The sequence below is a fragment of the Notothenia coriiceps genome, unplaced genomic scaffold (assembly GCF_000735185.1).
Source record: "Notothenia coriiceps isolate Sejong01 unplaced genomic scaffold, NC01 NC01_scaffold00037250, whole genome shotgun sequence".
Classification (NCBI taxonomy): Eukaryota; Metazoa; Chordata; class Actinopteri; order Perciformes; family Nototheniidae; genus Notothenia; species Notothenia coriiceps.
In genome coordinates, this window is record NW_011369951.1 from 14,121,362 (window position 1) to 14,132,855 (window position 11,494).

The 11,494-nt window shown below is 39.1% G+C and overlaps 1 protein-coding gene and 1 long non-coding RNA gene across 3 annotated transcripts; one reads left to right on the top strand and one right to left on the bottom strand.

Annotated features, from left to right (window-relative positions):
• Positions 1 to 452: 452 nt before the first annotated feature.
• LOC104967038 (uncharacterized) lies at positions 453 to 6,395 on the top strand. The gene is made up of 3 exons (XM_010796410.1): positions 453 to 504; positions 2,493 to 2,632; positions 2,768 to 6,395. The coding sequence occupies exons 1-3, from the start codon at positions 499 to 501 to the stop codon at positions 5,415 to 5,417; spliced, it is 2,796 nt and encodes a 931-aa protein (XP_010794712.1). The 5' UTR covers positions 453 to 498; the 3' UTR covers positions 5,418 to 6,395.
• LOC104967037 (uncharacterized) lies at positions 3,436 to 9,062 on the bottom strand. 2 transcript variants are annotated; one of them, XR_800720.1, is made up of 4 exons: positions 9,044 to 9,061; positions 8,781 to 8,894; positions 7,436 to 8,642; positions 3,436 to 3,450 (listed from the first exon to the last, which is right to left on the bottom strand). It is a non-coding gene; the product is annotated as an uncharacterized lncRNA (long non-coding RNA). The 2 variants fall into 2 exon arrangements; XR_800719.1 differs by lacking the exon at positions 3,436 to 3,450 and having other exon boundaries at positions 7,628 to 8,642; positions 9,044 to 9,062.
• Positions 9,063 to 11,494: the final 2,432 nt, after the last annotated feature.

Sequence of the window (11,494 nt, forward strand, 5' to 3'; positions counted from 1 at the left end):
ATGCACCAGTGATTACAATGGTCTGGCCTCCTAGAAGTAATATATGCATTTTTCTTGTTGTTCTGAATTTGTATTTTTATGGGTTTTTTTGCACTAATTGTAAGTGGCTTTCATAAAAGTGTCAGCTACATGAAATGTATTGTTACGTAATATTCTGTGTAATGTAATCGTGATGGGATTGGAAATATGGCTCTGTGTGCTACAGTTCTGTGGTTTCCTGTTGGTTTTCTGGGGGCTGGTCTCAGTCCCCCTCCATATTGGGTCATGGAGATTGTGACGTTACACTCCATTACTCCTTATCGGCACCTGACCCTCCGCGTCACACTGAGTTTCCAATATGAAAGGCGTGTGATTATTTTCCGAATGAGACCGTGTGCGTATAGTAGACTGGGAGTATATAGCCTCCATAGAGGTTATTTCCCTCTTTCAACTGCAAGCAATAGCTGAGAGCACACAGAGAGCTTTGCTGGAGGTTTGTTGCTCCTCTTCCCATATAACATGCAGGTAAGAAGACCTTCATTTACACCTGGTGTACATGTCTTTATTACTTTTATGACTTATCTGACTTTCACTAAAAAGTGTGCCAATAAATTGTCATGATTTTTTGGGGGGAAATATATATATTTGAAATTAGTTATTTATTATACGAATGTAAACATTTATTTAAAGTTATGCTTATTGAAAACCTAAAAAAATGAATGTCTCCAAGTGATTTAAGGTGTTTTGAAAGACTACTAGTGCGCTTGTTCAAGAAGTTGTGAGCAAGTTCTGTTCATGTGGTAGAAATAAGAACATAAGGCTTTAAGTGGGATCATACAGTGCCTTCCAAAGTCTTAACACCTGTTTAAGCTTTGAGTGGGACGCCGTGTTGCATGAGAAGTCAGAGACTGTAAAGCAGTCAAAGAAAAAACTAAGTCTCATCATAACACATGAAAGGCAAGGCAAGGCAAGGCAAGTTTATTTATATAGCACCTTTCAACACAAGGCAATTCAAAGTGCTTTACAAAAAATGAAAGACATTAAGAAAATGGCATTTAAAATCAGTCATTAAAAAGAAAAGATAATAAAATAAACATTAAAAGAAAAAATACATGGATAAAAGTTACAGTGCAGTCTAAGATATGAATAGTTCAATTAAAAGCAGCGACAAAAAGAAAAGTCTTCAGCCTGGATTTAAAAGTAGTAAGAGTTGCAGCGGACCTGCAGGTTTCTGCGAGTTTGTTCCAGATATTTGGAGCATAATAACTGAACGCTGCTTCTCCATGTTTAGTTCTGACTCTGGGGACAGAAAGCTGACCNGTAGTCCAGTCTACTGAAATAAAAGCATGGACAAGTTTTCCAAATCCTGCTGTGACATTAGTCTTTTAATCCTAGATATTCTTTAGGTGACAGTAAGCTGATTTAGTGTTTTAATGTGACTGTTGAAACTCAGGTCAGAGTCCATGACTACACCTAGATTTCTGGCTTTATCTGTTGTTTGAGCATTGCAGACTGAAGCTCAGCGTCTAACTTTTAAACGTTCTGCCTTGGCTCCAAAAACCATTACCTCAGTTTTATCTTTGTTTAATTGGAGAAAGTTCTGACACATCCAGTCATTGATTTGTTCAATGCACTTACTCAGTGTTTGAATTGGAGAATAGTCTCCTGGTGAAATTGTTACGCAAATTTGTGTGTCATCCGCATAGCTATGGTAACTTATTTTGTTGTTCTTCATTATCTGAGCGAGTGGTAGCATGTAGATGTTAAAGAGAAGAGGCCCCAAGATGGAGCCTTGAGGTACCCCACATGTCATATTTGTCAACTCAGATGTGTATTTACCTATAGAAACAAAGTTTTTTCTGTCCTTTAAGTAGGATTCAAACCAATTTAGAACTGTTGCGGAAAGTCCCACCCAGTTTTCTAGTCGGTCGAGTAATATGTTGTGGTCAACAGTTTCAAACGCAGCACTGAGATCTAATAATACTAACACTGAAGTTCTGCCACTGTCTGTGTTTAAGTGGATGTCATTGAATACCTTTACAAGAGCAGTCTCAGTGCTGTGGTTTGGAAGAAAGCCTCACTGGAACACATCGAAACAGTTATTTAAATGCAAGAAATTACTCAACGGTTGAAAAACTACTTTTTCAATGATTTTACCTAGAAAAATCAGGTTTGATATGGGCCTGTAATTGTTCATTACTGAAGCGTCTAGATTATTATTTTTTAAGAGCGGTTTAATGACTGCAGTTTTCAGGGCCTGTGGAAAAATACCTGAGTGAAGAGATTTGTTTACTATATGAAGTAGATCTGAGGCCATGCAACGAAAAACATCTTTGAAAAATCCTGTTGGAATAATATCAAGGCAGCAGGAGGAGGATTTCAGAAGTTGAATAATGTCCTCTAGGTTTTATCACAATGAAAGAATCAAGCTTATTTTTAGCTTTTTCTGTGCCATTCTCCTGTTTAATGTTTTCATCTAAGCTGCAACAACTACTGCGCTCTGTACTCTGCAGGCGGCACCCTGTGCCTGGGGAGCCAGTATCCACGCAGCATCGCTGTTAACAAGTCTGAACCTCCAAAGAGAACAAGGTCAGTTCTGTGATGTCGTGCTCAGACCAAAACAGGACCCGGGTGAACTCTACCCGGCACACAGGTGAGCAACATAAACAGACAAACAAATATATCATGGCAAAACATATTATAAATTCATGTTATTTTGGATGTTATATGTCCAGATGTTCATGATTTTATGCAGAATTACACAAATCCTTATTCTTTGTGCACCCAGGTGTGTCCTGGCAGCTTCTAGTCCAGTGTTGGCTTCTATCTTGTCCTCTTCTGGCGCCCTGGTGGAACTGCAGGCTCCGTGTCTGTCTGACTCCGTACTGCCACTTCTTTTAGACTTCATCTATACCGGGGATCTGCCATACTCTCGCAGCCAGCACCAGTATCACAACCTGCTCACTGCTGCCTGCTACCTTCAGATGGATGGTCTGCAGGGGGCTCTAAAGGCTAGGCAACAGACTGAGGCAGAAGCCGGAGATAATGCAAATGTCTCCACTGGAACCCTTATTAAGTATCTGCCAGAGGATCATCCGTATTCAGCCAATGTGGGCACATGCAATGACATAGATCCAAGTAGAAGTAGCAGTAAAAATGGTACAAATCACTGTAGCAGAAACAATACAAGCTCTTTGAGGAAGGTAAATACCTGTCATAGTATATCTGAAAGCACTGAGAGCAGTGTCAACACAGGCAACTGCAGACAAGAACCTCAGGATATCATTATAAGTATCCCTTGCATAGTTGAAGTGCTTGGGGAGTCAGGAGACGACAAAGAGGTGCAAAAGGATCAGTTTCATTCAAGTCATTCAGCTGGCGCTGTAAAGCCACAGCCATGCCATGGGAGCACAGATGGGGAGCTAGAGAGGACAGTTGAGGACAGGAGGAGGTCGAATAAACTCTGCACTTCTGAGGAGAAAGAGGAGGAGACAAGCAGAAAAGAGAAGAAACAGGGACTGTGTTTGACATTTCCAAGTAAAGCAGAAGACACGCAAACTAACACAAAAGAAGACACAACTCAGATACGTCACTCTCCCCTGCTTCATTTCTCAACCTCCCATCTTAAGGACAACGTTTCGCCCTCAAAGTGCTCCTCATCATCCTCTTCCTCATCACCACCTCCATGCTCTGGGTGTGTGCCTGTTATCCGTCACAGCAGTCGAGCAGCTATGCTCCAGCTGGAAGAAGAGACACCAATGCCCCCTTACCATCGAGTATCCCAATCCTCAGCCGGCTCCAGCAGGGCCCCTTACTCTCGGTCAGGAAGCACAGACAGTGACAACATCGATGAGGGTATTACCTCCACACACGGAAATCTTCATGGGGCACAGAATCAGGCTTACATAAACAATAAAGACCACATTGGGGCACAGAGTTGGGATTACAAGGAAACTTCAGATCAGTCGGACACCCTCAAACAGGATTACAACATTAGCAATTCATATAATTTAACAGGACAGAATAGTGAACAGATGAGCATTACAGATCCTAATGATCCTCATGCTCATTGTGTTTCAGTTAATAAAAAATACATTAAACTTATTAGGGATGATTCACAGAACATGGATTGCAGCAATTTCACCAGAGGGTTAAAGTATAAAATGTATGATACTTTCGAGGATTTCCCCTTCAAACATCAGCGAATGGATTGCTCTGATTACCAAAAGGTCTGGATGGCCAATGCAGCAGAGGAACAATCCATTCAGTCAAAAGATCTGAGGAATAAAGCCCCACTTCCTGCACTGGACTCAGACACAGGAAGTGATTCCCTCTGGGAAGATGTGTGTACCCAGGAAGACGTGAAAGAGGAACACAGTCAGGAAGAATATGAGACAGTCAACAGAAACACAGCCAAGATGGACAAGAGATACAATGTCCTTCAGCTTGTCTCTCGGACACATCAATCATGTTTGGATGATGTCACTGGCGGTCTCTCCAGCTTTGATTGTCCCACATCTGTAGAACCAGAAAATATGCCAGGCATTGATATCAAAGAGCCGCCCTTCACCTTAACAATGCCTGCTGCTCACAACATGTCTGACCCAACATACAGTGTTGTTGAGCCTTCATACCGTGGACACCTTGAGTATCACTGCCTACCAGAGGAGGAAAGACACTTATCACACCAATACTCTGGCCGCAAACACTCCCACCATCCCGATCATTCATACCCGTCCAGTGATGAGGAGAAGGCTGGGACTTTTGCCAGTCAAGGCTACAGTTCTCTGAGGCAGCACTTTTCAACAAGGACTACTGACCAGATTCTACTGCTGGACATTAGCGCCAAACCTACCGAGTTCCTATTTGCTAATCCATTACGCCAAAAGGAAACATTTGGAAACGGGTTTAGGAAGAATAATAGAGAGCAATTAAGTGAAGCAACATCTGTAGCAGGTGTTGACTCTAAATATTGGGCTGGAGAAACAAGTGTCAAAAAAAGTAAATCTGTTGGAAAAGACCGAAGCAGGCCAAAGATTGAGGTTATACATAAATCTGCGGTTGAGAAGAGGGTTTCCAAACATAAAGATTGTGATAACAAGACTCCTGCCATGACAATTTGCTCACCTCCTAATGTGCAAGACTCTGTGCAAGCCTCGATGTCATCAATCTTGTCTGTCTGCATACCTTCTTCCCGGTCAGCCAGTATGCCAACAACTATATCTGCTCGAGTTTCTAACCCTGTTCAGCACCCTTTCCAGTGCTCTCTGTGCGAGCGCTCCTTCAGTCAGCGCGGCTCACTGAACAGACATGTGCGGAGCCACCTTGGAGTCCGGCCCTTCCCCTGCCCCTGCTGCCCTATGACTTTTTCCCGCCAGTACCGTGTCACAGAGCACATGCGTGTTCACCAGCGCTGTGTCATCCTGAGTGACTTTTGAAGGCACCCTGCTTCTTAGAGGACAGGCCTCAAAAGTGAAATGTCTTTTCCTGTATGTAGGCCCGTATGGAGCCTATACTTATACTTATTTTGCAAATGTATGGAAGGCAATTAGATGGACAAATTAAAATAAAGTTCATGGATATCTTTGCCCTCCAAAGGCTAACGATGAGAGTAAACAGTGGTCATGTGCATTGAAATAACATTGTTCATACCAAGTAATGGGAAAAGGGGAATTGAAAATACTTTTTGACACAACATGTCATGTTATGAAGAACAACCAATCTCAACCAGCAGATAAATGCAGTAAATATCAGTCATTTGTAAATATGGAGGAGCACCTTCACTTTAGTGCATGGCTACCCAGAGGTTTAAGATCGAGTGTCCAGTTTTTACTCTATATTAATTTTATGAGCACCTTTGCTAAAATGTCACACGATCATTAATATCCTCTGATCTCGTGTTTCGAGTGCCAGTGTCCGGCAAACACCCACACATACCCACAGAGCAGAGCTGACAGACCAGAGACAGTAAACACCAAGGAAAAAAATTGCTGTCCTGTGTATAATTTTTTAGTACACACTTAAAAAACACAGTCTGGAAGAGCTAAGGGTGTATGGTTAGCTGGCTATATTCGCTGAGCAATATCAGAACCTGCATCAGCACCCTTGAATATGGAACAAGAGTAGCCGTCCAACGCATGACTGACATGCCTTGCCTTTTTCATAACCAGTCGATAAAAGACAGGCCCCGTGTTTGGCCCCAGGAGTGATGTGTAGATCGGTTCTTTTCAAAGTATAATTTACTTTGAGTTGATACATGGAAATATATCGAACCTTTCTTCTGATACTTTCTGAATAATCTGACGTTGATTTTTCTTTGACAGTCCGCGACAGTACATTCATGTTTGACTGCTAGTGTTCCCGACCCATAAAAGTTATCTTCAATGCATAACTGTTAGAAAATTATTTGTTTGTCCATTATTCACCTATAGCCTTCACATCTCAGATACGGACTTATATAAAGTGAACTATTGACTGCAGTTCAGGCATGTAAGAGCAGCTGTTATTATTCTGTGTGTGTGTGTGTGTGTGTGTGTGTGTGTGTGTGTGTGTGTGTGTGTGTGTAGGTGGTAGTGCATGTGATTACAATAGTTTACAATATGTTATCCTGTTTTTGTCAACTTTTTATCCTTTGTCAATGCTAATTATTTATCAGATTTACATTACATTTGACTTTGAGTTAAAAAGTGTGTGTATTTACATTGCACTACATTGTAATTAATCATGAGGTTTTGTTTGCAGACAGCTACTATTTCTTTATAACTTACTTCTGTATGACAGGTTGAAAAGTTACAAAGCCTTTTGTTATTGTGTCACATGTGTCTTGAATGTAACTCATACTCCCTGTTTACACCAAGTGGAGGATGTCAGACTATTGTTTTTGGAAAGAATGCAATGGCTTGATAATCGAATGAAAAGAACATTATTACCTAATTCTCCTTCAGATTTTGCATTTTATGCAGGTCCTTTTAACCTTTGTTTCATGGGAGCCAAAGTGTGTGTAATACAGAAGGGATTCTTACTGTTCATATATTTCATCATGATGAATGTGTCTTTATGATAAATGGTGTTTGGTTTTACAAAAAAGCTACATACACTATCTAATGTCGTTGCAACATTATGAACGTTTTATGTAATGGCATGTATGTTTTATGTGTTAATTTATTCTGTATTTAAACTGTGAAATACTCATTTTCTGATATGCGGACATTAATAATTGTTTATGCTTCTAACCCTAGTGTACACACTCTTAAAACATATATATATATTATATATAGGCCTATAACATATATAAAGAGATTTTCATTTGTTTTGGTGAAATTAACCAGCATTTAAATGACAATTAAAGTGTTTTAAGCAAACTTAAAGTGACAGTTACACAGGAAGGGTACAGACAATTTATGATTTGAATCACACTTGCCTTCATATAACTTAATTTATGAGTGAAATGTCTTACATGCTGTCCTCTGTAAGTGCAGACTGGGGGTACTTAAAGCTGCTGCTGCTGCTGCTGCTGCTGCTGAAACATGAGCTGACATTGTGAGAAACATCGTCAAGGACAGCCTTGTGGTTCTGTGCAGCTTCTGTCTTGTTCATGCCAAAATCTTCTGTAAGGGATTTGTTAAGATAATACAAAAATAAAGAACACTTTACAAGAGGCAACATGTTTATGGCTTGAGTTGTTAACATACATTTTCATTTTCACATGTTACCACTGTGTTGTTGTTTGAATAAAATCTCTCTCTCGACATATCTTTGTGTTACTCTCTGGTAACAATGCAATCCTATAGCTGCCAACCATTAACAAATACTCACTTTCTATTGAGCCGTCATGTCTGCGGCTCTAAAATGATTAAGCATTAATGAAGAATTAAGGTTTCAATCAAAGACTTTTAAACGTTTGCTTCTGTGAGTGAGAAACCTTGAATAGTGATAAGTATGCAATACTTGTTCTAATATGATGAGTCTTTTTTTTTTATATACACTATTAGAATCGCTGAAATGTTTGGATACAAAGCATATAAAATCATGTTGGAGAAGAATAACAGCTTCTCAACACAAAATATGCTCTAAATAATGGCATACAACTGATACATCAAGTATCAGTAAATGATCTATAAACCATTGATAAAGATAATTAGATACAGTATATCAAATGTGGTACAAATGAGCAAACATTGAACATTGATTTATGTGTTTTTTGAGAAACTAAAACAGCCCACACAAACGTTCTTTAACCATATCAGAGAGACATTGGTTTGACTCAGACCTTTGTCCTGTTGCATAAAAGTGCAAATACAATGTGCTGACAGGTAGAACCCAGAGTTAGTATCAGTTAATTGCCTGAGCAGTGAAAGTAAAACATCAATGCTATCACCCTGTTGAATCTGGTGGCAAATGTTCAAACGAATGAAATACAATGCTCACAGGCTGGTGGAAGCAGTAATATATCACATAAACACCAAAAGGCAATACATATACTCACATGCCTGTATTTCATTCTATATAGCCAACAAATAATTAGAAATGCTATTTTGCAATCATAAATCCTATTGTGCGGTTCTTATTGCTTCTCTCTGACATTTATCCTGCTTCAGACGTTTCTCTTATTCTTGTTATTCCACTGGTGCTTCAGCCTGTGCAGCAGTCATCACTATAATGGCCTAAAGAGAAGAGAAAGAACTGTAACAGTGGCCTACTCATGTTGGGGCAATTCTGTTTAGGCTCATTAAATATTGTAAGACATTCTCAGCACAGTGTGTAATGTGTACAAAAGTACTTCTAATGTATTTTCTTTTTACCTCACTCTTTGTGGAACGCAGGGCGGACACGGCCAGACATGACATTACTATCAAAGTCACTGCACCCACAATACTGTAGAACAGGAAGATTACTTCCACAGACAGTTCCATTTCCTGGACAAGCACACGTACACACATGAGAAACACATAAAGAAACACACAACTGAATCAAGGATGTGCACCAGATTAAAATGCATTAAATCTTAAAATGTTTACACATTTATAGCAATATAAATGTGTGTGTGTAGTGCTAGATCGTATACCTCCTGGGTTTTAGGCAGCGGAAGTGACGTAATCGTGGATGAGAAGTCGGCCACTTTTGTATTAAAAGTTTAACGTTTACCCTAAATAGAGGAGAGTTCCGCTCACGCACGTCNTATGGTTATTTTTCAAGTTACTTAACAGTACAACCACCTACAAGGTAACAAACAACTAAAATAAAAAGGAGTAACAGACCAAAATAGCATTTCAAGCTGGTTTTAATTCTGTAATGAATCCCTGAATGAACAATTCAACAGGAATTTTGATATGGCTTCCTCAGTGTTCAAGTAGGTAGGCCTACACCCTACACAACAAACGTCAACACTGGTTTCTTCACCAAGTAAAGTGCACTCTCTTGCTAAATAAAATAAAATATTCAAGGCACAGTTTCTCAGTATAAAAATTCACTTTCTGTTTTAGGTAGCACGCAGTGATGTAACATCAATAAACATGAAAAGGAGAGTAAAACATAACTAAGTTAAACATAAAACATCAATAAGGAAAAGTCAGTGCCAAACAATTAAAATGTAAACTTTAGACTTGAAGTGCAATCAAAGACTTTAACATAACTGAACATCTGTTTCAAAAGGGAAAAACAATATAAATACCTTATTGATAAAATAAAATATAAGCCAACAGAATCAACCAAGACAATAAATGAAGTGCAATACTTTCTGAATCCTGACTAGACAGCTTGGTTTTTACTAACCGTTATCAGTATTTAGTTACTTCGGCATCATTTTGAAACGTGTATTACATTAAATCACGGTAAAATAGGTTCATTTTGTCGTAGTTGGTTTCCACTACAGTATTTACATGGATATAAGCTCCGCCCCCTCTCCAGCGCGTCCTGTTTGAATGACAGGAGTAAACACAGCTGACAGCCGCGGTGATACTCGGTGAGAATATTCGCATTGCGTCCGTTGTGAACGCAGCATAACGCAGTTCAGAAACCACTGTTCTGACGCTTTTAAAGCAACTTCGAGATTTTAACAGTATCAGGGGCACGCAGGCCATGGTGGCCGTAGGACGTACAAACCTACCCTGGTGCACTATCACGATAGATATGCATATCGTGGAGACCTAATATAGTCTCGATATAGATATATATATCTATATCTTCATATTGCCCACCCCTACTCTGGGGCCTTGGAAAATTGGTTTAAAGAACACATAAAATACATTTTAATCACTTCTCATACTGTGTGTTGTCCTTAACGCACAGCAACCACAAGGTGTCCTCATCAGTCTTCCAATGACTGTTCCCACATCACTGGCTCAAAATCTCCCTCAGTTTTTGTTCATATGCCATATATTTATGGCACAGTGATGTATGTGCGGTCTTAATTGAGACAATGCCAATGTGTACAAGCACATGTAAAATGCCATACTTTACAAGTTTAATTCATATTGGAGGAAATAAAGTTTTGAATCCAAGGAGTTCTGGTCCTTTACACTTTAACTGTACTGCTACCACTTCTTATAATAATAATGATAATAATTATATTTATACTAAACATTCGAAAGGAGTCAGAAAGATGATTACAACATAATACATTAAGAGAAATAACCTACATGAAATTATCTGCATTTGCGCTGCACTAGAAACATTGACATTTGTTTTTGTTTTTAATGTGGTAAATCAATCAATGAACATAATCATTAAAAACAAGACACATGGGTTGGGGGGGACAAAAATACTTGATGATGCCATTTTGTCATACGATGTTTCCCGGTGAAAACTTCACCTATTTGATAATGTGAAATATTTTGGGAAAGGATGTGCACGGATATTCTAGATACTAATAACAGTATTTCTTAAGATTCGGGCATGAACAATTGTATTCACAATCAATAGTTTATCAAATGAGTTGCCAATTAATATTGTGTCAACTGACCATTAGTAAACTAAGGTTGCAGCTCTAATGTATAATGATGACATGCATGAATCTTTCCAACCACTCAGTTTGACTCAACAGGGAACAGTGACAATTTTTCCTTCATAAAAAACACTGACGAAAAGTGATTTCTAAATTGCAACATAGGAAGTGTAGCTTTGAGGACTGTTTATGTCCTTTAGTGAATGGAAAGCCAATAAACAAGTTGATTATTGGGTGACGTAGTTCACAATAACTAACACACATACCAAAGAAATGCATTATATTCCACAATGTAAAATTGTATTGACAGCATTTATCATCAACCTAAACACCAGTCATTATTTATCATTGGAAGTATGTTTAGGTTGCATGATTTTAGGCCAGTTTTGTTTGGTTACTTTTAATCACCTTCGCCCTTACACATTTCCATCCCTTATGCTCTTTCCCACCGCAGCTAAGCGTAACTGTCAGGTGCTCCGAACACAAACATTACTGACTGTTAACTCTGATTATGATGCCTGAGTAAGTTGCTGAACACAGCTGCACACTTAACCCCAGATTTGGTTTCAGCTG